Raw genomic sequence first — 26,512 nt, 5'->3', positions numbered from 1 at the left:
GCACCCTGACGGGCTGGAAGCAGGGTCCCCTCCAACATGAAGGGGGCTGGCAGCCTGGGGGGGGCAATGCAAAGGGAGCCATCGTGCTGAGGTTCCCATCTATAAGGTCTACTGTAGCGCAGAGATTTGGTGATACGGTGGGAGAGCATCCCCATCCCCATCCCATCCAGTGCATCCTTCACCAGCTGCACAGCGTGTTTTCTCAAAGAGTTTGAGTTTTCCCTGGAGGGTTGCAGCAAAGCAAGAGGACATCTGCAAGCTCTCCATCCTCTGTAGACCGTGGACCCCACACAGGTGCCTCATGGTCTCAAACACAGTGCCAAGCAAGATGCCCTATGGGCACAAGCAGTCAAGTACTCGCAGGTGAGGGGAAGCTGAAGTCCAGCTTGGCTGAGGTTGAAGAGAGGCAGGCTGGGTGTTGGAGCAGGCTTTTTTGCGGGGGTCAGGGGGGGATACTATGTATTAGGAGATATGGGAGGACCTGCTGGCATTTGGGATGACAGGATAAGGCAGCATGCCAGGGTCCTGAGGGGGCTGCTTCTGCATCTCCAGCCCAGAGAAGGTGCAGAGATTGGGAGACTGGGCAGGGCTGCTGAAAATCTTGTTTTGCCTGGGAAAGCTTTACTTTGAGGGGCCCTTAAAAGTGACTCCTGATGTGATCTGCCGGTTTGGTCAGGGCAGCAGCACGGCCTGTGAGCTGGAGTGCTCTGGACACCCACCAAGGCAGTGCCAGGGGCAGCCCCCATGCCTAGCTGCTGCTTTGGATGCCCACAGATGTCCCCAAGAGCAGTGCTCACCAGCTCGCTCTGGCTGAGCAAAAGCAGGGGAGTTGTCACAGCCCCATGTGACTGGGCACGGGACCTGCTCACACATGGAAGTACCCACCAGCTCACCTCCGAGGCCGAGCGCGAGCAGGGAGCTGCACACTTTGTTCACCTTTGCATCCTACTGATGCCACATGGTCAAACCCTCTCCAGAGAACGTTTGCCACATCTCTGTGATTCCTCCTTCCCCAAGCATGACTAAACGCTGTGAAATTTTGAGCCCCCTGGTATGGGGTAGCTGAGTCCTCCAGTGCAGGTGGGAAGTGTCAAGCTGAGGATGCTGCCGAGCCGTGGGGTCCCTGCTGCTCAGGGTGCTTGCTGCCTCTCTGGGACAAGTTAAGGATGTTGAAATGTTGTAGTCTACAAAGGTTGACTGTTGGGGGGGCTGGCCACATCAGTGCATTGGAATTCATGGCATTTTCAGGCGCTCTTGTCTGGGAGGAACAGGTGTCATTTTGCTGGGATCTGGACACTTCTGCTGCTCTGCTGTTCATGAGTGGCTCCTTCAGCATCCTGGGTGACCCCTCATGGACACTGCTGACCAAATCTGCTGATGGGACCTAGTCCATATGAGCTAGTGGGCAAGCTGACCATGCAGTGATGGAGCTGTGCTCTCCACTGCCATGATCAGGACAGAGAAAGCTTTTGGCGTGATAAGCTCGCTGGTGTCTTTCTCACAGCACCTATGTGTGTTTCACTGGAGAGAAACAACCAGGAAAAAAGAATAATTGACTCTGCTTGTACTGCCAAAGCAGCCACAAGGTGCGGGGGCTTTAGCTGCGCTGGAGAGAGGGTTTGGGACATGATGGTGAGGGTGATAGTCTGCCAGCAGACCAAAAAGTTTTTTGTCCATAAGCATGTCATGCTGTCTTTTAAGAGAGCTCCTGACAGCCTTGCATCGGTCACTGATGAAGAAGATTCTACTGCTGTGTGATGTGGGGATGCAGGCAGCTGCCACAGCAGCCAGTGCCTCTCTGGCCACAGTGGTGCTTCTGGGTGGCTGCACCCAACAGAGTCCTTCTGGAAACAGCCCCACAGGAGGTGACGGGGGTGCTTAAAGCAGCTGTGGTCGTCATGCTTTGCAGTGCTGAGGTTTCTGCTTGGAGGCAGCTTTTGGATTATTTGAGGTGCATGTGTACCTTTGCTGGAGCTGTGGTTCCCCCAGCATGGCAGCAGTCCTCTGGGAAATGCAGGCATGTCCGTACCTGGAGGTGACCTGCACCTTAATCACAGAGAACATGAATTAGGTGGCTAGGCAAGCGTGCAGCTCCTCTGCACGATTTGACTGACCTGCTCCTTGCATCTCAAAGGGCTGCAAGACATAGAAATGGCAGTTTTTAAGACTGGCTTATGATTCTATCTGCACCAAACATCTAGAGCAAAAACCTGTGCTGGAAACAGGAGTTTCTGTGCGTGGGTCTGCACATGGTGCCCTTGGTCGTGGCTGGGATCTTACCCTGCAGCACGTTGGTGGAAGGGTGGAAGGGTTGTAACGCAACAAGAAGCAGAGCTGCTGGGAGACGGGTCAATATTTGATTAAGAAAACTGCTGGCAAATTCTTTAATGATGTGTTTCCTGAGTGCTAAGCCTTGACTTGGGATAAACTCAAGCCTAAGACATGGAAGGCACAGAAAAGTATCTTTCCTTGTGAATTTGTGGGCTGCGTTGCTGTGGGTCGCTGCTCTGTGCCCACGTGGGTGATGAGGAGGCAGATTGTGCCTGTGGGGCTGGGATGGAGTGGCTTGCACCTCGCTGGCGCTGGGGAGGAGGGCAGTTTTCTTGCAACCCTTTGTCCTTCCAGCATCCTGAATCCTTGTCTGACCTCTCTTGTTCCTGTGTGTTTTGATGAAGCTGGTGCCGGAGTTGGGGTTTTTCCTTCTTTTTCTCAATACTGGAATCATTGACCAGAAGTTTGTGCTGATTGGCATCAAAAAATTACCAAGATTCCTCTGCCCGGGGCTGTTTTGCCCTTGTGCTTCTTCATTCCTCAAGTTGCCCTTGGCCATGGCAGCAGTGCTGGAAGGATGCTCCTGGGGGTTCCTGGGTTGGGGGGCTGGCCAGGCACTCCGAGTGCTGAGATGTCATGCTGTCTTCCAGGTCCTCCCCTGCTGCCTCCACTGCTGACCCCCAGCCCTCTGCCCCACGGGATCCCCAACCTGCCCCTGCTGCTTCTCCAACGGTGAGTTGTAGTTTGGGGTTTCCATCCTTTCTGGTTTGTTTTGGCTATTTGGATTTTGGGGGTGGGGGTGGGGTGGTGTTTGTTTTTTGTTGGGTTTTTTTGTTGTTGTTGTTCCCTCTCTATCTTTTGAGAGTCCATGGGGAAGGGTGTTATGATTGTGACAGTTAGTGGGATTTAAACTCTGTTTTGCTTGTGTAGGCTCAGTGGAGAGTAGTGAAGTTCCTCAGGATCCATCCTAGGACCTGTCCTGCTTGCAGGTGACACCAGCTGGGGATGCAGCCACTACCTTGGAGGACATGGCTGCCATTCAGAGCAACATATAGGGTATTGCAGGGAAAAACCCCATTCATTCTGAGGACAGCTGGTTGCTGAGAGAGGTTATATAGTCTCCACCCTTGGAAGTTTCAAGCCCCAAAGGGATAAAGCCTTGGCCAACCTGCTCTGACCTTAGCACTGACATTGCTGTGAGCAGCAGGCGGGACTGAAGGCTGACCTCAGGGGGTCCCATGGGCTCCCCTCCCTCCGGTGGGCTCCTTCCCATGGCAGCAGCGTCAGCCCCTCCTCGCTGGGGACAAGCACGGTGGTTGCTGACTCACTGGGAAGAGGAAGGGTTCCCCTTAAAACACACAGGCTGCCCTGGCTCGTCAAGAGCAGTACCAAGTCCAGGCAATGAGTGGTGCCTGCAGCTCACCCACCCTGCTGCCCAAAGAATATTTTGGGCAATGGAGAGGTTTTTCTGCCCTCTGGCACTCAGCTTATTAATGGCTCAGGCTGCCCGATTGATTTTATTGATGGCTAATGCATGCCCCAGTTAACTTATTGGGAGCAGCAGCAAAAATAAAGCAATAAAAATAACCCGGCGCCCATGTCACTGAAACGTGCTGGATTATTTCCATTGACGTTTGATTTCTGGAGGAAGCCGGCCCCTGGCTCGTGCTCCCCGCTGTGGGGGCAGTTCCCACAGCCAGACTGCTGGGCTGTGGTCACCTGGGGGGTCTTGCTGGGGCTGTGTCCTGGGAATCCCTTCCTCCACAGCCCAACTCTGCGTGGCTTCCCTTGGTTGATGAGTGATGGGGCAGGACCTGCCCAAACCTACTCCGAATGTAGAGAAAAATACAGGCAGGGCTTTGCTGCCTGACCCATAAACAACCTGGAGGTGACACTTCCAAGCATTTTGTTGCCCCCAACGCAAACCATGTTTTATTTCTCTCTGAAATTCACTTTTCCTTGATGGTAAGCAGCTGTTGGGTGGTGTCCTTCTTCTGTGCTGTGCCTAACCTCTGCCATGTCCTGCTCTGCAGGCTCGTGCCAGGGGCTGCCGGTTTCCACCCCGCGCTCAGCATGCCCTTTTCTGCTGCAACCGGACCCTTCGAGGAATCGCTCTGGAGCTTGAGGCCAGGCTGCAGGGTAAGGTAAGGCGAGCTCCGTCCCTTTCCAGATCCTGGGAGGGTCTTTGCAGCTGCACGAGGTCTCCCTTAGGCTATAAAATGCCTGCAGGGATGACGTGGTTGGGGTCTGCAGGGAGAGGTGCTGCTGCACCGCAGGGACTCGGCTCTGCATGAGGGGCAATGATGTGGCATGGGCAAAAGAGGGAAGGGGGTTTTACTCCCTGCACTGTGAAGTCCTACTAATAGGGCTTGCATGAGAGGTATGTTTTGCTGCTGAGGCCTCCCTCTGCAAAGGGGCCGCTGTGGTCGTGCATCCGTGCAGGTCTCCTGTCCTGCTGCCTCTGCCCTCGTTGCACTCAGCTGCCTGCTTTCCACCACATTGGTCACAGGGGTCCATTAAAACCAGCTAAAGAGCTAAGCTGGGAAGTGCATAGATGGGGTCATTTTCATCGACCACTCTGCTTTTGTTACTAAAATAGATCTGCTTTGGCCTGGGGCCATTGTGTTGTCCCAGGCATTGACTATTGCAAATGGGCGACGGGGCAACATTTTCCATTAGTGAAGAGAAGGACACATGTCTCTGAGAGAGAAGATAGCTCCATAAAGCAGAAATGTTGTAGCAACAGACAAATCCACCTCTTTTCTCTCCCTTTCCTTTTAAAAGTGTCACAAATCCCTGTTTTTTCTGCACGTAAACCCCTGTGAGAGACTGGCCAGAGCAACACCTGCAACAAGATGGTGTTTTGGATAATGGGATGGAGGTTTCTCAGAGGAGCTGCAGGTCACCCAGTAAGGTGCAGCAAGGGTAGAACTTGCCCGAAAACCTGTGAGGAGGCTTGTCCATGGTCACTGGCAGCGTGGTGGGTTCTGGTTATTGCTGCTGCTTGAGCATGCATCGTCTGAGGTCTCTGTCATCACCATCTGTGGCTCTTGTGTGCTGTGGGCAGCCTATTACAAACACATCCATCCGTAGAGGGGTGTCTGAGGGGGGGTGGAGGGCACCTTTGTCTTCCATGCTGGTAGCCCGGAGGCCACAAGCTGAAGGAAGGATGCACTTGGGAGTGCATCCCTGGAGGGCGCTGCCTCTTCCCCACTTGCTGGCATCTCCCTGAGCACGGTAGGGCTTGGAGAAGGGGTCTGCATTGCCAACCCCAGGGACACTGGGACATGTCCTTTCTGGGGGAGCTGAGTATCCTGCCTGGGACCAAGTCCCCAAACTGTCCTCCCACAAGCGCTCATAACCCCAATCTGTCCAGCAAGTGCATTTTATTCTCTGGCTTTAGTGAAGACACTTTTCTGCAGTAAGTGGTTATTAAAGCATCATTTGAATGAACATCACAACATCCCACAGCTCCCACTTCCCTCCAGGAAGGTCACCGGCCTATTTTTTCTGCCCTCCCACGCTCTCTGTCCAACATCCCATCCCTTCTCCCAGGCCTGTGCCCCGACCCCTCTCCCACACCAGCAGGCAGGAGAGGAGCCTGGTGCCCGGCTCTGTGCAAGCCAGCAGCTTCTGGCTCAAAATGCAAAGCAAGGCGTGATTTTCATTTTAAACGCTAAGCCCTCTTCAAGACTGTGTCTTGGGCCTCTTGCCCCATGGGATTTCGTCCTTTATCTCAGAGCTGATGCTATGCGTGTACTACCATGACTGTTTTATAGAAAAACTACAGGTGCGAGGGACACCTGGAAGAGGACTCTGGCTTTGGAGACCACTTGGCAGCGGGAACCTTCTGCTGCTCCATCTCACATCCAGGCAATGTGACGAGTGGTTGCTGCTGGTGCTGGGGGCCGGAGATGCTGTGGGGTTAGCAAGGTGCTCGGGTGGGAAGTGTCCATGCAGGCAAGGGGAAAAGGCTGTGACACAAGGCTGGTGGGGTGGGGGTTGGAGGGTGGGGGGGACAGGGATGTGCCCGCCAGTGGCAAACGATTTCCCAGTTTGACCCTTCTGCTTAATCTGAACTTGAAGGTGAACGAGCAAAGCTAGCAGCATCGATCTGGGATGCGGCTGATGAGTGCCGTGCCCTGCGGAGAACTCGGCCCCCAGCATCAGGTCCCTTTCTCACCATTTTTTTCCTGCCTCCCCTTCACGCCTTTCCAAAGCGATCAGTCAGAGTGCAGCACCCCAGGCCGCCGACCTTGCTGGGGGCCAGGGGGACGCCATATAGGTGCCTGCAGAAAGCTGCCCTGCTGTCTGATGGGCTTCTCCCAGCCGCGGCTGCCTCTCCGCTGCCGGTAAGCCTGGTGTCTGCCTGCCATCAGCTTGGGGGTGTGGGGAGGCACATGCTAAAGGCAAAGGCGTTGGGACTGATGAAGCCCATGCTGTGTGCCGGGAGGCATGTTTCTTGCAGGTAATGAAGTTGTCTGCCGAGCTGCACGCTGATTCTCCTGACGGAGGGGGTCTGATGTCTTAACAAGCAGCGATGTGTTGATGGTGTTTAATTCGGACCCAGCTTGCAGGGCAAAACGTAACTTGAAGCACCTCCGCGCTGCTCTTAAGTCTTTAGATAAAATGCCATATGATCCGGGAAATTGTATTTCTTTGACCCGTCAGGAAAACAAAACCTGAATGTAGGTGGAAAACCTAGAACTTGCCTTGGCTAATACGCAGAAAGCTTGATTTTAGGCAAAGAAAGATGATGCGCCTTCCCTCAACATCTTCCGTGCTTTAGCCACAGATTTTCCGCAGCTGAAAATAACAAACCATTTTAATCTAAGTATTGCTTGTTCTGATCTTTTAATCCAGCTTGCTTTCTATCAACAGAGCGGCCTAAAATTATTTCTCCGCCTGCCTCTCTATTATATAATTATTCAGAAGATTACTCGGGAGCCAGATTTAGCCGGGCATCGCTGGGGAAGGATGAGGGGGCTGCAAACAGGGTGCTGCGGGGCTGGAAGGTGTGGGGGGGTCTTCTCTCCCTTCGCACACCGGCCATGGCAACATGCAGGAGGGGAAGGCAGTGAGCTGAGCGCTTTTGGCTGTGTCCGTAGTTTGCGTTTGAGTATGGCAAGTTTCTCCCTCGCCTTGTATTTGTTGGAATAAAATGCTCCATTGTTTGGCTGGTGGCTGGAGAAGCCTGACCCTCTGAGCTAGGGAGGGTTTCAGGTGAAACCCCGCACTTCTCGGCACCATTTAGGGCGTTTTATGGCTGTATTTCTGTCTTTGGTAGCAGCGTGGTGAGACGGTCCGACCTCAGGTAGGACCTGGAAATAGGGACTGTGCTCCTGATGCTTCCCGTCCCTGTGCAGAGCCGTATGCGGGGGAACAGCTGCAAGAAGAAGCCGGTAGCTGGGCTGCGTGCTGGGTCAGGATGTGGTGGTGATGCCGAGAAGGCAAGGAGGTGGCCAGAGCTGTGCTTTTTCACCAAATCCCAAGCTCAGCTGGTTCTTTGAGGAGCCTTAGGTGTTACCCTTCGATAAGAAGGGCTGGAGCCCTTGGATGGTAGGATGGCTGGGGACAGCTGCTCTGCAGAAGTAACAGCGCTGAAATTCGAGGGCAGATGCCAGAGGCAGATTCACCTGGGGCTTTCCTTTGGCAGGGGTGATGAGCAGGAGTGTTGCTGGCATGAGATGTTGCAGCCAAGGGACTTGTTGGGTGGAGACTCAGGCTGCCAGAAAAATGCAGCTTCTGAGTGGCATGACCGATGTGCTTGAGCTTTGACAGGAAAAATAGGAGGATGTCTTGGCCTCCAGAAATTCCTTTTCCCTTCTCCAGAGTGTCCTGACACTGATGGGCTGGTACCTGCGGGTTACCAAGGGAAGGCCAGGGGCTGCTTGGCCCCGGGGGCTGTGGCTGGCTGGGATTTGGTGGCTTAGAGCTGCTGTCCCCTGGGAAATACAGGGCTGGGGGCAACGAAGGACCCCCAGTGCCAAAGTCAGATGCTGGGAGCTGTGGCTTGGCTTGCCTTGCTCCACAGGGCCTCAGGGAGCATTTTGGGGCAGAACATCCCCAGAGCTGTGCTGCATTTTAGGTTTAGTGAGTGCCTGTGGTGGGACACTTTGGAATGCCCTTTGAGCCTGGTGTGGCCATGGGGTGGTGGGAGCAGGCGATGCCCACCCGGAGCATGCCACGCTCCCTCTGTACTTGGTCCTTCTTCCAAGAAAGCTGTTTCAGCAGACCCTCTGCCCCCAAAGCAGGAGAGCGGTCATCTCCCGGAGCAGTTGGTTGGTGCAACCACCGTGCATTAGCCAGGAGGGCAGCAGGGGAGGGGATCCGCCTGGGAGGGGTCAGGAGCAATGTGGGGGGCTAAGATAAAATCTTGTTTTGGTGATGGAGCAGCTGTAACACATTCCCTTCCTCTGAGGCTCAGGGAGCCAGCTGAGCTCTGGGGTCTGCAGTCAGGGCTTCAGGCTGGTCCTTCCTGCCGCCGCTGCTGCTGCTACTGCCTCTGAGATGAGGGTTTAGCACAGCCCATCGCCAGCAGCCAAACGTGCCTTGCTGTATGCCCTCCTCTCTCTCCCAGAGGCTCCATCCCTGGAGTGGGTGGGCAGGCACCGCTCTGCTGATACCCTGGGAAAGCATCCCCAAATTTCCCCCAGCAGACAGGCAGCACCCCGCTGCTTGTCTCATTCCCGAGCTCCTTTCTCCTTCATGTTGAAAGCGTTGGCTGGTTCGCCCTCATCGCCTTGAGGCAACCCGATTTGCTCAGTGGCCTTTAAAAAAATAAAATTAAAAAAAAAAAAAATCAAAGCCCACTGAAATAACAAGAACATCAGCAGTGGGTGCATCCCCCTTTCCAGCAGACCGAGGGATTTGGGAGAAAATAGGTCACGTGCTCTTCATACCGTGCCACGTGGTGGACCTCCCAGGGCCAATGAGGTTCGGAGCCCTCTGCGCTGTACGGCAAAAAAAAAAAATCACTGGGATTTTTTTTCCCCCGTAGCATTTTTCATCCTTTCCAAACGTGCAAAGACTGGCCATCTGTCTGGACCCCCCTCACGCCAAATCGGCACTAAAGCGGCTCTTTGGGGAAGGTAAGAAGATTTAAAAGATTGTGTTGGTGGAAGACCACCTGCCGCGTGCAACTTTTCCTACCGATGAAAATCAGGGAAGAATCATGAAATGGGTCGGGTTTGGGGCTCCAGTGTGGGTTAGAAGAGCTCTGAACGCTTAAGAGCCATCTTAAGTGAATCTCTTGTAGAGGAAATCTAAGTCTGTGTGGCAGGGAGGTGGGATTATGGGGAGAAATAGGTGCGCGAGCAAGGGGGTTAGCTTAACTTAACGGCTGCTCTTCACGTCTCTCCTGATATTGGCAAAATATTTGTGCAAAATCGTTTTGCAAGATACTTGTGCAAAATTTTTTTTGCAAAAATATTTGTGCAAATTTGTCTTGCAAAATTGTCGTTCTCTGTTGGAGCATGTGCGTTATTTTAACAAAATTCAGTTTTAACTCTGTTTTGCGGCAGATGCCAAAGGCTGTATTCCTGGGTAGGGGAGCGTCCATCTCTGTGTTAACCAGAATATTCAGCCATTCCTAATTTGCGTGATTTACAGTGCAAGCTTTGGACAGTGTCGCTTATGTATGCGCTGGGGTGGGAATAGCACAAATCAAATTGCCTTAAAGAAATTGATACCAAAATAACATTGATGTTAATCACATCTTAGTCTGGCAACGTCATGAAACCCCCAACCCTGGTTGATTTAATTTTTACCTTTTGGTTCTATTTCCATTATTTGTTTTTCCCTTGTGCCGGGGAAATTTGATCTGGAGAGAGGAATACATTTTATTATGAGGCTCGCTTTGTTTTCTTTTCAGTTTGCCTTCAGATACCCATTTTACTCAGGGTGGCTAAATTCTTTCTGATACTGTCACATTTCTGTTGCATTTTCTTTGGTTACACCATTGCTGTATAGGTGGAAAAGCGAACTATGAGTCGAAAAGGTTATATAGGACTTAAATGCTCTTAAAATCAATCCCAAAATATCATCTCCTTATTATAAAGGGAAAATGTTCTTGGACATATTTTTCTTGTAATTCTGAGTTTTCTGGGACAATGTAATTTTAATGTGAACCGTATTAGAAAATCTTATTTTATTAGTTGGCAGTCACGTCCGGCTTAAAAATAAACAAGAAACGGTGGATCAAGGGCATTGTGTTTAAGTTTCCATAAAATGATTGACCTTTGTTTTGACAGATGCAAAGGCAGATGCTAGCCTGCATTTTGACCAAAATGACAGAAACCAAACCCTGAAAACCAGCAGTTTTTCCTAATATCTGGCGTTTTGCTTTTAATACAGAATTCCAAAATAATTCAGTAATTTTTCTGAAGCTCTTAATCTCAGACTTTCCCCCTCTTTTATGCATTAATTTGTATAAAAAAAATTATTATTTTTGGATACAAAAGCAGATTTGAAATTCTTTCTTCCTTAGAAATAACTGTAAAAAATGTTCTTTTAATCTTGCTGAATTAAGAGGACATTTCCTTCTGAAGAAAACCAGTCATTTTGGGGTGGGGAAAAAAGGGTACTCATCAAGACCAAGGGGAAAAAAATGCACATATTTAAGGGGGTTTAACATTATTTTAATGCCTTCAAAATGTGTTAGAGAAGCTGGGGATTTTAGTGCATAGGATGTGAAAATACAAATGCGGTCAGAATTGGTGGCCCAGGTTGTGCAGAGCAGACCGAGCAAACCACCTCTGCAGCGGCCAGCACCGATTTGAGGTGGAAGCGGAGGGGACCAGGGCACCTGCACGGGGAGATGCTCACCACCTTGCAGGATGCTCTTCTGGGTAGTGACCAACGATGCTTTTACCCTCCCTGGTCTGGTGGTCCCAGGACCACTTTTCTCAGGCAATGATTATTTTTTCCCTCCAAGTCAGACACCCGCTTGGAAAATGGACGTTTGCTGTGCAGCAAGCAGAGCGGGCACCTTGCCGGCGGCACGCTGAGGGCCAACGTGGCTCCTTGCAGCAGGGGCTTCATGCCCGGCACATGGGGATGAGCTCGGTCCTGCTGGCAGCAGAGCGCTTGCAGCCCCGGATCCAATGTGTAGCAAAGCGATGTGTCTGCTTTTGGTGAAGCAGAGGATGCTTTCCCAGCCTTAGGACATGCTGCACAGGATGGCACCTTTGGCACTGAACCCCCATTCCTGCAGTGTGAGGGTGGGTGGCAGCGTGCCTGGCTTGCGTTTTCCAGACCTCTGCAGCTTCTTTTTGGCCAGCTGAGATGGAAAGTGAATTTCCCGCGGTGCACTTTTTTCAGCCCCTCACCGAAGGCATCCATCCTGGTACATGCAGTTGTGTACACAAGTGTATCTGGTTTAACTTCTTTATTTCACTCAGGCTTTGCTAAATGAACTGGTAGCAGGCGGTGGGTGCCAGCACAGGGCACCCCGCTGATGCCAGACCTCCTCCAGGGAGGCACTGTCATCCGGAGCTGCCAGGGTACCACTGGTGGCACAGGCAGGTCAAGGCATTGGTGGCACATCTCGCCCAGGATTTTGGCAGAGACCCACAGCCTTGCAGGGATGGGACCCTTGCAGCTAGGGCCAGCTTTGGGGACAGGGTTGCTCGTGGCCCCTTCCCCAGCAGCCCTGATTCCCAGCTGAGCAAATTCACCCATTCCCTGACCAGTGCAGTGTTTAGACCCGAGGTTACAGAGGACCTACCACGGGGAGAAGGAGAGAGGAGAAGGCGGCTCTCCTTGATTTTAATCGGGGTTGAGGTTTAGCTGAAGTGAAAACAGATCGGGAGTGACAGTTTTGGAGCCTGCTGTCAGGGTCTGAGTGCGGCGTGGCAGCGATCCACCCCCGGCCGCCGAGGACCGCCATCGTCCTCCTTGCTGGCCAAACCCGGGGAGAGCTTCTGCTGCTGAGCATGGGATGGGGGCCGTGCAGCCCAACTCCGCCGCTGGCGTGGCCACTGGGCAGCTTGTCACACGCTATCCCCGCAGCCTTCTTCCTCAAGGTGCTTTTAGCTGGGGGCAGCATCAGGCAGGACATGGCCTTGTGGTGGCCACTGAGCGTGGACTCACCCCCCACCTTCTCCAGCCCCATGCAAATGGATGCTTGGAAAAAGAAGGATGGGGTTTGTGCTGCATTCTGACCAATTTGGTTGCTTCTCCAGGGCGGGGAGAGACCCCAAGGGTCTCCTTTCCTGTGTCTCCCATTAGTGTCCCATTCCAAAGAGCATCTATGGCCAGGGTGAGAGTCACAGGTTTAGGTTTGTGGCAGAATGGCACAGGCACAGGATCCAGCCCTGAGCCTGGAGGAGCTGGGATTTATGGGCCCAGGCTGGTTGTGGCCCCCCCCATCGGTCTCACCTGGTCCCCACGCGTTTTGTGTGGAGGGGATCGGCAGAACAATGCTGTACTCAGTCTGTCCCTTATGTCCCCAGCATGGTGGGGGTAATGGGGGTAACCTACCTGTTCCCACATCCCTGGATCAGGAGGGGCTAGGACCTGCCCCAGGTGCTTTGAGGATTTTGGTGGCATTCATGAGAGCAGCTCCAACCGCCCCATCTTTCATCCTGTGCAGCACGATGTTGGGCTGCCACCTACTTCTAAAAAAAACCCCCAAATCATCAGCTAAATCAGCTGGTTTTTGTAGACACTGGGCATGGTCAAAACAGCAGGTACCTTGCCCATCTTGACCTGGCACCTCCTGTTTGTCCCCATGTGCTCTGGGTCGGTCTGTCCGTCTGTCCACCGGCACGTGGGCAGACGCCTCCAGTGCAGCCCATGCCTTGCGAACCTCATCCCTGTTTCCACGGATTAGAGAGAGAGAAATGGAGATGGGATGAGATGAGGCAGTAGATTGCTTCGCTCTTGGGATGAAGGGATTTGTTGACTGCCCCCAGATCAGTAGATTGAAAATGGAGGGAAATTATTGGGATGATGCTGCCTGCAGGATTAAAGCCAGGGCAGCCAGCAGGCTCTGGAGGAGGGGAATGAAGGGGGTCATGGATGGTGGGGCCATGGCGTGCCTGCTGCTTTAAGTTGTGGGGAGATGCTCCTGGTTGCATCCTCATCTGTTTCAGAGGATGCACTGGATGTGGATGCCGCCTGGCCCCAGCTCTCCAGGATGCCTGAAAGGATGTGCAGCATGATGGGCCGAGGTGGAGAGAGATGTGAGGGCACAGGAGGCCATGTCCCTGGTGGCTGGATCAAGCAAAATGGTGGTGGTGGTGTTTGGTGCCCACTCTGTAGGTGTTGTGGCCATGCATGTATCCGTGCAGCAGCAGTTAACAGCATGGGCAACAGTCCTGTGCTGGTTAGGTCCATCCAGCAATTTTAGGTGAGGACTGAGTTACCCCCTGAAGTTATGGTTAAGGCTGTGCAGTCTCTGGCATGGCGGTGGGATAAGCGTGCCCATTGCTTTCTGCTTTTCCAAGGCCCCCGAGGTGGTCTCCTCTCAGCTGCACCTCCCCAGCCCCCCACCCCCAGTTAAAAGGATGCCAGGAGTGTGGTGCCTGAAGCTCTTTGCAGAGCTGTGCCCTCTCATCTCCCTGCTGCTGGAGGACAAGCCACTTGTCCTCCAAGTTCCACAAAGCTCCCCGTGGTCTCTCCTTTATGAGCAGCCAGCATGGACCTATGGCCACGAGCATGTTTTGGGGTGTCCTTTGGCCTTCCCCTGAAAAATGGCATGTAAAAACTGACACATAGGGGACTTCTATCTGATTGTCTCACTCCTCGATCTCCGGAGGGGTGTTTCCAGTGCTGGCTGTGCTGGCATCCTTTGGGCAAGACATGGGTCCTTCGGAGAGCTGATGCACAGCCCTGGCAGAGCACCCCTGGGGCATCTGTCAAGGTATCTCCCGGTGCAAGGCGGCATCTCCTGGCTCCTGTACCTCTGGTTGGGGGGAAAAAAGGCTAATTTGGATGCATCCCTGAAGCGTGACTGTCCCTGGGCATAGCTCAGTGTCAAGGTTATAAATAGGGCAGTTGTCCAACAGAGGTGAGATTTATTTGCAAATATGCAAATGTTTGTAAGATTTAAACAACCGTAACTGGCAGAATGACATTGTCACCAACAGCACATGACAGAAGCTCTTTTCCAGGGTCTGACCTGGATCTTCACTGCAGTCTAAGCCCCACACTCAAGACCGTTGGCCTGTCTCCCACCCCCTCCCTGTCCTGCAGAGCCTTGGTTCCTCCAGCTGTGTTTGCTGTCCCCAGGGAGCTGGGGTTTCTCTGCTGGCTGGATCTCCTGTGAAGACCCACCTCATCATTCTTGGTTTCCTTCTGCAGATCCTGCAAGTTGAATTGTTGCTCCCAGCCGTTTTCAGGTGGATGGGGAGCTCTGCCTGTTTCTGTGCACTTAATTGCACACTGCCAACCTCAGTACTTTGCCTTGCTGAACTGCATCTTATTGTCTCCCCTTTGCCAAGCTCACTTTGGCTTCTCGCTCTGCTCTCCAAGAGCTTCCCCCACCAGGATTGTCACCTGGCCTCATTACTGCTGCCACTGTACTACCAGTTAGGACATTTACCTGCTGTGTGAAGGCTCATCCCAGGGGGTGTTGATTGCTGGTGCTTTACAGAAGTGCTGGATGAGCTGCCCCGGCACCCTTCACATCACATGAGTGTCTCCATTCTCCAGCAGCTCCGTCCAGCCGCCCTCTGCGGCATGGTTCATGGTGGTTCCCGAGACCTGCACGTTCAGGACTGCTGACATGGAACACGGTGCTGAAGTAGTCATCTTCCCGATCTCCACAGTGCAAGGCGGTGCTGTTTCAGCTAATTCATGAAAGCTTTGGGATTTTTTTCCTGTCACTCGGATGCTGCAGCAGAATCCACCCCACTCTGCAGTGCTGAGCCCGGCGGCAGCATTCAGGCTGGGGGTGCAATGCGGTGCTGCTGGCTCTGCCTTCCCGAGATGACCAGAGCCCCTGGGCTGAGCAGAGACCGAGCTGACGCTTGGTCCTCACCGGTCCATCAGCAGCTTCTCTGGGGCCCTTGCTCCTAGCCTCTCTGAAACATTACCTTGGGCATGGACGGACAGCCAGTATTTCAAGAAAATACTGTAATGGCTCGGTTTTATCTGTTCTTTAATCTTCTGGCAGACTAGAAACAGAGTGACCTTCCTTATCCCAGGAAATCTTATTTTCTCAGCACACGGGGTCTTGAGTCCATCCAGCACTTGCTAAAGGCTCACAGATATCTGAGGATGCTCTTTGTCACTGAGTCGTAGCAGACTGAAGCGAGTAGTGCAGAGCGCTGGCCCTCATCACCCCGTGGGGTGAAATTTCTGGCGTACTTCAGCAGTTTGACATTTACTGAAAATACTATTTTTATTGGCAAATTGTTCCAAAAGGAACTAACAGGGTGGATTGGAAGTGGCTGAATTAAAGTGACTTGTTCCCACCCACCTGCTCACCCCAGCCTGTCAAAAGCAGTTTTAATTAACTACAAAATTAAACAAATTCAGGGAAGATCCATTATTATTCTAAGCAGGGTTATCTCAGCTTGTCAAGCTGGTGGTTTAACAGGTTCAAGTCATTGATTTTGCTCAGGGTCCCAAAATCAGAGCCCTGAAACCAGCCCAGACAGGGTTTTCTGGGTTGCACAAGGGCATCTAATAGCGTGCTCCTACTGCACTGCATTGCCCTGACTGTTGTGTGCCCAACCTCTGCTTGCAACGCTGCAGTGGCTCATGAGAATGAATGGAAATTCTGCGTCCTATAGATCTCTGCAGATAAGTCTCTCAGGTACAGCTACCTGAATTCCCTCTAAACCCGGTAATGAACATAAGCCTCCGAGTTTTGTCTCCTGCAGATGCATCAGGGGCAAGAGGTGGGTGCTATCATCCTGATGTCCTGTTGCATGGGATGAAATGATGTTTGAGACCTTCATGCCAAGGAGATTGGTAGGGAAAAGCTGCAGCTTTGTTTGCTGGCCTTCACACAAAAGATCGTGATGAGGGCACCACCATTGTGACAAAACCAGTTGTTCTCCTTGGACTGGGCTTGCCTGAGAGACGGTGGAGACTAACACCATCTGACGTGAGGGGCCCGATTCTGATTTCACGCGTGATTGCACATCCATGCGCCAGCCATGCCAGGGTTGCACTTCTGTGGGTGGCTGCGGCTGGTCTGGTTTAATAACTGTTGAGGTGCAGTGTGCTGTGATGAGCTGCATGGTGCTCAGAGGACGAGCAGGGGCTCTCACTGGACATCCCTCCCTGGGTTTCCAGGGCTGGAGCCAGGGGTTTGTGCTACTCTTCGTTGTAGAGACTTGCCAGCTTTCCTGGACTGTGCTGGAGGTATGTGATGCTGTGTTTCTATTCCTCTTGGTTTATTCATCAGGTCAGAAATTGCTCTTAAATACGTGGAATCCCACTGAAAATGCTATAAATGTAAGGTGATTCTGCAGAGGCAAAGGAGGCTGGCATGGTCAACACCCAAAGCAGGGTGCCCAGCCTGATACCAGCTTGTGGGTGCACCAGCTGAAGGAGAAACCCAGGAAAGCAGCTGGGAATTTTCTGGAGGGAAGAGCAGGCTCAGCACAGCTCTGGGCTGGTCTGAGAGCAGAGGTGTGTGTTTGGCTTGATGTGGCTGAGCCCACCGCAGTGTGGCAGGGCTGGAGCTGTGGGTTATCACACTATTGCTCCTGAACTTTAGCTAATACCAATATCTAAAGCCAATTTTTCTCCCTGGAAGGCCCTGGAAAAACAATCCTGCTCTCTAGAGGGCAAAGGATCTGGGAAGAAAGACTTGCCGATGGGAAGGGTGGTAGGAAATGATTGTTTAGGAAATAAAGAAGAGCTCCCAAGAGTGGCAGCCAGCTGACTGGTGGGAGAAGCAGGAGTTAGAAGACCACCTGAGGCACAGAGGTGGCAAACGAGGCAGCAGGAGAGGCTGCTTTGATGGCCTTAGCACTGAATTTGTGGGCAGAGGAGCCAGCAGAGCAGAGAGGAGAAGGGAGGGAGTAGAGGGTCCAGAGGAAGGCACATCTGTATCCCCACAATAGTAATTGGGGTCATAGCGGTGAGTGAGTCTGGAAGAGCACCGTGGTGCACATAAGCAAGGAGGGGAAAGCAGGTTATAATTGCTTGTCAGGAGTCAATGAGTGACACCCTGTGCCGTGAGTGGAGACGTCTCACCCAGAGGAGAGCAGGGAAAGGGGAGCAGGTGACTGAGAACGAAGCCTCCAGAGATGCTTGCTGGGAGGGCAAGAGCAGGGATGTTTGTCTCCCATGATGCTTGGGAAGATCAAGGGCAGGTGAGAAGCAGAGATATACTGCTGGCTGATGTACCAAGGTAGTGTGGGACATCTTTTTTTCTTCTTTTTTGGTTAGAGGTATCTGAACTATTTCCACTGAAGCTGGAGAGTAAGCAGAGGAAAGGTCAACCAAAATGACTGGTCTGTGGAAAGCGGCAGCAGCTGGAAAAGCAGCTTTATTGCAAAATGGCATTTGATGTCACTCATTTATATGGTGCTACTGTCCTCTCACAGCTTCGTCTTCTGACAGCAAAACCTGCCGGTGGCTGATGTGTTTCCATTTGGAGCCTGGGTTTGAGGGAATGCTTGACTTTAGTTTTCTGCTGTAGTGTTTTTTCTCCTTCCACCCCTGTCCTGACCTGGCCAGACTGTGTTGTCGTCATAATCCCGAGATGGCTGCATTGCAGCGCTTCCCAGACACTAAAACACAGTGCTGGAAATCGCCGGATTATGTCTTAATGGCAGGATCAAGCCACTGGGAGATGAGTGGGGAGAAAGCTCCTGCTTACGCAGGTGGACAGGCAATGCTCCTTGGGAAAGCAAGCTAGGAAGCATAAAATGTCAGAAAAGCAGCTTCTTCCCAGGCTTCCCCTGCTTTTCTCTCTGTTTAGCACATATTTCATTTTCCAAGGGTCAGAAAACGCTGGTTGGAGTTTTGTGAAGGGGGTATTGAGAGGACAGAGGTGTTTAAACATTTCCTCCCTCTCAATGGAAAATTTTGTCTTGAGTGATGGACATTCTGGCCAAGATGTTAATCCCCGCTGTGAAAGTCTGCCAACCCCATTAGAAATCTGGGCCACGCTGTCGCGTATTGCGGTATACTAAAGGACGCTGAAGTTTTGTGGTCATCTTTAACACCTGGCTTTCTGCTGGTGGGGCTCCTGAAACACCAAAGAAACTGGGATGTCTCCACCAGCATGCTCCAGGGTAGGGTCTCGGGGGTGGTCTTCTGGGCAGGTGGCACGGCATCCCCTACAGACTGGTGCCCTGGCCACCCTGCTCTTTACCTGCACAGCTCGGCAAGGGCTCTTGGTCAACAAGGCTCCAAAGTGTTGGAGTTTATCAGTTTATTTATTGTTTTCTGGAGGCTGTGCAATGGGCAAGGGGAGTGACAGAGACTTGACTTTGCTTGGCAGTGCCCGTGAACTTTCCATCCAAACCTGTCAGGGAGGGAGTGGGTTATGTCTGTGGGACATTTTTGCAGCGAGTTGTCCTCTGTTTGTTTTTGTACAGCTTGAACAAAACATTGCTGTTCCCCAAAACAAATCCCTAGATGAAGCAATGAAATTTGATGTCCGTAATGCCGATGAGAATATTCCATGCCAAGATCTACCAAATAAACCCTACCTTGTGTGTCTGCCTTCTGGCAGGGCCGTCCATCCCAGAGGCACCAGGATGACTTTAGTGCAGATGAGAGAGACCCTCCCTCTGGAGTTGTGGTCTGCAGGCAGTAGTAGTGCTAGTGCCAAAGCAAGAGGAACAGTTTTGTGATGGAGCTCATTTTTGAGAGCCTCAGCCACCTTCTCCAAAATGCAGGCTGCTGCTGCCGCATCCTAAGGTGGCGGGGGCTGTCTTGGGGGAGCTGCCCCCCAGTGCCAGCAGCAGATGCCTCGGTGCTCTGCTGGGTGTTTGCAGAGGAGGCATAGGCAGCATTTGCTGGAGCTGTGCCACTGGACTTGCTCACCTGTGGCCAACGTGCCCAGGGAGCCCAAGTGGATGCATGGGAAGAGGAAGAGGAGGAGGAGGAGGGCTGGCATTGGCGGGTGTGAAGCCAGCAATGTCTCCCAGCCCCTGCAGGGACACTGGCTCTGCCTGAGCTCAGCCGAGCCCCCTGCTATCGCCTGTCCAGAGGGGCTGCGGGGATTCCAGCATCCCCTTTTCCAGCTCCCATTTGGAAACCAGGCTGGAGAATGAATTCCAGCCCAGAGCTCCCCCTATTCTGCTTCACGTGCCGTCTCCTGTCTGGACAATGATCATGGTATTTAATACACAGTGTTCAGAATTCCCCTAATTAGAAGGTTTTGCTTGAATTTTAGGAGAGTGTCAGTATTTGTGCGGTATCAGCCGGCATAACTCAAGAGCACCAGCTTAGACAATCACTCCAACCTCTAAAAAACTGAAAAGGAGAAAAATCAGAGTATGTATGTTTGTGCATGGGGAAGAGGGGTCTTTCTGCTGTTCTGGGTTTCTATATTCCTTCTTCTTCTCCTTCTCCTCAGTCACTGGTGCCTGAGCTGCTTTTTCAGACATAGGGAATTCATAACAGATTAAGGAAATTTCCGGGGATTTGATGTATTTAACCTCAAAACCAAGGGAGAAGGAAGAACCAAATTGCTCTGGGTACTGATGATACCTTCTCCGAGGACTCTCCCAAAAGGCAGCTGCATTTAAAAGGCCTATTTATTCTGTAACAGGATCATCCTTTGGAAAGATGCTATCTGGCAGTTTTGGGGCAGATCAGTGCAGGGCACAGTGCTCCCCACTCTGCAGAGTTCCCCTCAATGTGGTACAAAGACATTTGGCTGTTCCCCATGGTGGCACTGCATGGGAGGATGCCTCTCTGGTCCTCTGCCTGCAGTTTCCCAGGCATGATGCTCAGCAGAGCCTCGCTTGGCTTGCTGTGCAACTTCCATTTTAGGGGCAAATTTGACACTTCTGTCTCCTAATGCTGTGCCTTTGACCTCTGTGGGGCTGCACCTGCTTTGCACTGGGCTGGAGCTGGGCTCTGGATCTGCTCTAGCCATTGGACTGGATGTAATGGTGTCCTCAGGGCTTGCAAGTATATGGACAAAGAAGCCATTTCAAAGCTGCCGTGAACTAGGCAGAATACGACAGTGAAGAGGAAGGGTCTGAGATGGGTCTCTCTCCAGGCAGGGAATGCTCTGAAATGCTCAAAATGGCGTTTGGGGGATAATTTTTCCAAGCCCTTTGTCTGTGAAGAATGAGGGCTCTGGGGGGAGGCACGTGCCCAGGGTAAATGCCTTGGCTCCATTGTTCCCATCATTTCCATTGAGCTTATGAACCCCCATATAAAAGACTTACCTTTCACTAGTATGATTAAGAAAAGGCCAATGTAGCTTTCCCGCTCACTGGAGCATGAAGCGTGTTTAATTTAATAATGCTGATAAATCTTAAAGCCAGGAGCATTTGGCTAACACATGACCCACTTTTTCAATCAATTGGAAACATTTACATAACGGCCTGATGCAGGGTGCCTCCTGTGAGGGATGTGGAGCAAGGGATGGCAGACACCCCCACAGTAAGCGCTGCCGCTGTGGGACATTTGGTGAAAGCAAACTGGTGAATTTGGCCAGTCCTTTAGCAGGGGAGTCATGACCTACCTCATCGGGGCTGCCAGCAAGGATGTGCCTGGGTTTAGAGCACCTCAGCCACCCAGCTGGGCTTTGGGGTCCACCACCATGGTGGCAAAGCCCAAGCTGCTCCAGGGTCCCACCCTCACCTGCCTATTCCCAGCTGTGGGGCTGGCACCCTGGGCTTCAGCTCCCAGGCCACTGTGGTAGAGCAGCTTGCAAAAAAAAAAATCCCTTGGGGTGGTGTGTGGGGCAGGGTGGCTTTGTGGATAGTGCGTCTGCAAGTCATGAAAGCCACTGCCTGTGGATACACCTTGACCATCAGCTGTGAACAGCTTCTACCTTCCTCTGACTGTGCTGGCAGAGGATGCTCCTCAGCCGGGAAGGGGAGCTGTACCTCTGTGTTGGTGTGCACCAGCCTTGTGGGTGCTGCAGTGGTGTCATGGCTTTGTTTCTTTCCCTGTGACAGGGCTAGATTGCTTCTGGGGCAGGACATCCTCAGGGATGGCTGTCCCCCTATGCCATGGGGGCACCTCTGTGCTGCAGGTACTTTGTCTGCTGGGACATCAGGAACACTGGCAATGCTGACCTCCGCAAATCAGCCCATTCAACTTTTTCAGCATTGCCTCCCATGCATGGGAGTCAGCCTGGGGTTAAACCAACACATTTTCCTTTATTGTTCACCTGCAATGGGCTCTGTCTTGAAAGACAACGTTACTGATTTTGCACATTGTGGTATAGTGTCTCAGCCCGTTCCCATTATTCTGGTCCCCAATGTTGTCACCTTCTTCCTCGGAAAAAAATCACCTCCTCCCCGCCCTCAACAGTGCCTTTTGGCTTGACATCTTCAACACATTTCATTTCTTATCCTTCTTGTGAGGATTTTACTTTTTTTCATTTTTAACATCCAGTGGCCTCAAGATTAGCATTTGCAAGTAGGTTATGAGCAACCTCATTCCCAGTGAGCTGGTCTCCTGTTAGCTCGGTGGGAACACCGTTCCCCTGCAAACCACGTGGTTTTAGTCCATTTTGGCTTTCATCATAACTTCTTGGAAGAGGTTTTACATCAAACCCATCTCCCAGTCATGATTTGTGCGTTACTGTATGTTTATTCATCCTGACTGCCTCTTTGCATTAAAGTAATACTTGGGAACTGCTTTACCTCCCATTAAGACGGGGATAAGTCCCTGTCTGAGCAAGGGAAGATGCCAGATGCTCATGACCAGGATGAAAAATCTCTCATCTGATATATACTGAGGGATTAAATAACATGGTGGAGAATTGCTACGTATCTCTCGGCATTGCACATAGAAGGATGATGCTGGCATCTCCCTCTGAGACAGGACCAGTCTCCCCGTGCAGTATGTCAGAGGCATTTCATATGCCAGGTCCTCTCACGGAGATACTACTGAGGAGGCATCAGGAAAGAAAAAGGAAAGATTTGTTGCTGTTCTGTGATTTTTTTCCCCTCTGCCTTGAAAACATCAGTGGCGTTTTTCCCTCTAGAGGGCAGAGGAGGAGAGAGAATGGGAAGGAGAAGGAACACGACAGCACCGGGCCACTCCCAGAGGTTTCTTTAGATACATGCCAAGCAGGAATGACTGGAAATGACATGGGTCTGAGATGCAGTGCCCAGCTGGGGTGCTCACAGATCAGGATGAAAATGCAGATGTGTAGCAACTGGGACACCAGCTCTGGCCTTCCCACTCTGTACTCGTGGGGTCAGATATATTTCCTGGTTACTGAAACACTGGTTTTTGATTTTCTGGGTGCCTGTTCACACCTGGTGAATCCTGTTTTGCTAGATAGGTGCCCTGGGTCTTTTAAAGTCCCAGTTCAGCCATCAGTCTTTGGCCAGGCTGCTTCACTGACTCCCTGCTCCTGCATCCATGCACTCAGCTGGGCACAGCGGCTTTTTGGCTCATGCAGGTGGGATCTAGCTGTGCCATCTCGGACACTGAATCTTTACGCCCACAATGCCTTTGCATAAAGCAGAACTATGGGCTGCTCCCAGGCTTGCACCCAGCGTGGTCCTTGCAGCCAGCAGACGGCCCAGTCTGTACCCACCAAGGTGCTCAGCCCATGACATCTCCCACAGCTCCTCCAGCTGGGGCTTCCCACACCCTGCTGCTCTGCAGGGTCCATCCCACATCGAGGAACACGCCTGTTTTGAGAGAAGACCTTTCCCCTCTCTGTCTCCAGGTGATACGGCCGTGGTGCTGTCTCCTCCTGCACCGGGGCTGCCCTCCCAGCTAACGCACGTCTCCCGTCCCCCGGTAGGAAATGGAATCAAAGGTCTCCGAAGGCGGCCTGAACGTCACCCTCACCATCCGGCTGCTGATGCACGGCAAGGTAAGGCCTCCTGGCGAGGGGATTTCCTCGTAGCTCCCTCTCCCACCTCCTCTCCAGCTGTGCCTGGGTCCAGCCAGCCCCATGTGCCACCTCCTTGGCCCCGGGGTGCCAGAAGCAGGTGCCCTCCCGCTGATGGGGAGGGTGGCACAGTGACATGGTGCTCCTGGCCCTTCTCGTGCCTGCCCCCCATGCTGTCCCTCTGCTGGGGACAGTGCGTACCAGGTCTTTGCTTCATTGTGGGGTTGAGCTGGATTGTCTTCATGTTTTGTAATGTTGATTCCTTTGTGTTTGTCTTTATTTTGATAGGAAGTTGGAAGCATCATTGGAAAGGTAAGAATGTCTTTTAAATATGTATTTAATGCTATTGCCTGCATCTGTGGTGCTGTAGATGCCAGTCACCTCTTCCCTGTGATGTCCTTAGAAGTTTGGTGTGCATGGGCTTGTTGCTGCATTTGTAAGACAGAAATGATGAGAGACCCCCAAAGGGATCAAAGACCATTTCCCTAAAAAAAAACAGCTGCCAGACATACCTAGTGCTGTTTCCAGCTGTGTCCCTGGGCTGATGGATAGCTGTTTATGATCATGTTGCCCTGACTTCATTAAGAGAGACTAAAAAATGCTATGCAGACTCATTTAAATTCTGGAGCACTTGTCTCTGAGGCCACAGGACACCATTTAGCTCGTGTAGAAAAACTTCACGAGGTGCTCTGCTCCCTGGTGCTTGCCGTGGTGGTTTGGAAAGTCCTGGCTATCCAGGATTGGTTTTTTGGTGTTTTTAAAAGGCCAGTTTATGGTGGCAAAGATTTTCAGCCTCAACACCTTTCCCCCATATGGCTGTGCCTTATTTTTCCATCAGCCTATCTAGCCCTGGAAAGATTTACAGTTGTACCTGCTTTATATCTGGATATAAAGATACTAGTTCTCTCTATAGATACTTGATCAGAAACTGCTTTCTGAAGCCATTCTGAAGTGCCAGCTTTTCTCAGCATCAGACCAGTTTCAGAGCTTTTTCTCTGCAGTTTTCCTCTTAATGGGAAATGTAGAAAGGGAGGTGGAGGCTGTGGTTGTGCATTAGTAGCTCTTTTAACTGTTGTGGCGCACAGACACAGGGAGCAGGGCTACGATGGCTTCCACTCTTAGCTCTTCAGAGCTAAAGGCGGGTGTTTGGAAGGGTTGTTTTGAAGGTGGAAGTCTTGAATTTTTAGTAATAGCCTGTGTTTCTGCTTCTTTCAGAAAGGAGAGACTGTGAAGAAGATGCGTGAGGAGGTGAGCAACCTAATGGGTAAAATGATTTGTAGGAGGAGGGGAGAGGAGTGGGAAGGGCCGGCGGGCTCCGCTGCCCAGCAGCGTGCAGCACGACGGCCAGAGCTGCACATCGCCCTGTGCGATGGGTGCAGCAACTCCCAGGGTCAGGACACACACAAGCCAGTTGTCCCCAGAGCTTTTTGGTCCAGTTTTCTCGCTCTATACTCAAACAAACCCCTATCACATTTCTTAGGAGTTTTCCAGAGCCAAGAATTTGCTCTTAATGAAACACTGAAATTAAGTCACTCATAAGATGCTTGAGTTTGTCCAAGGACTTTGCACATGCAGCTAGCAAGGAATTACCAGATCAGTAGGCAAAACTCTTCCTTTTACAAGCAGTGATCCCACGAGCTGGTCTTTCCTTGGTTGTGTGGGTTTGCATTGCAGTAAAAGACCCAAAGCAGATGCTTGGAAGCCTGTTCTGAGGGTTGGGGCAAGGCAGTGCTGGAAGCATCGCAGGGGGCAAGGGTGGGAGTTTTTAAAGTTAGGGATGGCCAGGGACCAGGCTGAGACAGGACCTGACTCAGAGGAAGGGCTGCACCTCCGGTGCATCCCCGCTGGTTGCTTGGCTGTGGCTATTCCAGGGCTGCTCTTCTCCTTCCAGAGCGGGGCTAGGATCAACATCTCGGAGGGGAACTGTCCCGAGCGAATTGTGACCATCACCGGCCCCACCGATGCCATCTTCAAGGCTTTTGCCATGATCGCCTACAAATTTGAGGAGGTGAGAAATGTCAGCCGTTTGCCCCAGGAGGGCAGAGTGAAAGGGTCTGCACCTAGGCCTTGGGTGGCCTGCCGGCCAGGCAGAGCTCTGGCATTGCCCACCGTTGGGGCCAGCAGTGCAGATGGCCCTGGGTACCTCCGACCCATGTGTGGCTGGCTGGACTTGCTTAACTGGTACATGACCTCAGCACAAAACCTTCCAGACATCTCTAACTAGGCAAGGACTGAGCTTCAGTGAACTGTCCCAAAGGTCTCACAGTTAATTAACTGCAGGGATGCGCAGTGATGCAGCTGCAGACAGAGACCAACTGCAGTCAGGGGGACATGACCCCTCTCCTCTGGCCCAGGGCATTGGGGCTGGCCTGGATGGCAGGCTGCTGGTCAGATACGAAGGGCTGATGCGTTGCACTCTTCCTTCCCAAGGACATAACCAACTCAATGAGCAACAGCACTGCTACCAGCAAACCTCCGGTGACGCTGAGGCTCGTCGTGCCGGCTAGTCAGTGCGGTTCGCTGATCGGCAAAGGAGGCTCCAAGATCAAGGAAATCAGGGAGGTAAGTCAGAGCTGATTTCATTATCGCATGTAATTGCAGCTCCTCAGAGCTGATCCGTAACCAAGGGGGAGCTGCCTTGGAAAGGGGGATCCATATGCTGCTAGCATCGTGCATCACATTGCTTCCCAGGATGATCCTGCTGATGTAGGAGCAGCATCCCATGGCACCTGACCAACGTGGTCCTGTGGGTGCAGGCAGGGCGCCACATCGGAGCTCACGCGGGGCAGCGCAGCTCTCGGGAGGCGCGTAGCGTCGGAGCTGGAGCTGGCTGTGAAGAAAGGCATTCAGCTGTGGGATTTCTCCTTCTCTCTCTTTCTGTCTCCAGTCAACAGGTGCTCAGGTTCAAGTGGCGGGGGACATGCTGCCCAACTCCACGGAGCGGGCGGTGACAATCTCGGGGACACCCGACGCAATTATCCAGTGTGTCAAACAGATCTGTGTGGTGATGCTGGAGGTACAGTCTGTAACAAAGGGGGTAAAGTACATAGGAAAAAAACCCAGCTGGCACCACAACAGCGCTGGGAGCTGTGGAGCGTGTCTCTCGTACCCTTCACCACGCGTTGTCGGACCACTCTCATTTCCTGGTACCTCCGTTTGATGCGCACCTAGTGTGTTTTCCCCACCATCGTCCGTTGTTTCTAGAGTCCCACACTGGAAACCTGCCTGGTCGGGTGCCCCAAAGGAGATGGTTTGTGTCGTAGCCCAGGGTGGCTGCAGGAG

General features: G+C 52.2%; 1 protein-coding gene across 32 annotated transcripts in view; it reads left to right on the top strand.

Moving 5' to 3' along the window:
- PCBP3 (poly(rC) binding protein 3) overlaps positions 1–26,512 on the top strand; it is a 73,775-nt gene that overhangs the window by 11,306 nt on the left and 35,957 nt on the right. For 26 of the 32 annotated variants that reach the window (XM_055717875.1, XM_055717874.1, XM_027803017.2 and 23 more), the window contains 8 exons: positions 2,922–3,003; positions 4,305–4,410; positions 23,141–23,212; positions 23,519–23,542; positions 24,446–24,478; positions 25,122–25,238; positions 25,661–25,792; positions 26,118–26,246. In XM_055717875.1, coding sequence (XP_055573850.1) covers positions 4,345–4,410; positions 23,141–23,212; positions 23,519–23,542; positions 24,446–24,478; positions 25,122–25,238; positions 25,661–25,792; positions 26,118–26,246 — 573 coding nt within the window. In that variant the 5' untranslated portion in view covers positions 2,922–3,003; positions 4,305–4,344. Of the gene's footprint in view, positions 1–2,921; positions 3,004–4,304; positions 4,416–6,497; positions 6,624–9,225; positions 9,363–23,062; positions 23,213–23,518; positions 23,543–24,445; positions 24,479–25,121; positions 25,239–25,660; positions 25,793–26,117; positions 26,247–26,512 lie in introns of those variants that run through there. The other 6 variants (XM_055717879.1, XM_027803016.2, XM_055717877.1 and 3 more) reach the window with 5 other exon arrangements.

Source organism: Falco cherrug, chromosome 8 (assembly GCF_023634085.1).
Source record: "Falco cherrug isolate bFalChe1 chromosome 8, bFalChe1.pri, whole genome shotgun sequence".
Classification (NCBI taxonomy): Eukaryota; Metazoa; Chordata; class Aves; order Falconiformes; family Falconidae; genus Falco; species Falco cherrug.
Note: the sequence above shows the minus strand (reverse complement) of the source record. Positions and strands in the feature narration are given on the sequence as shown.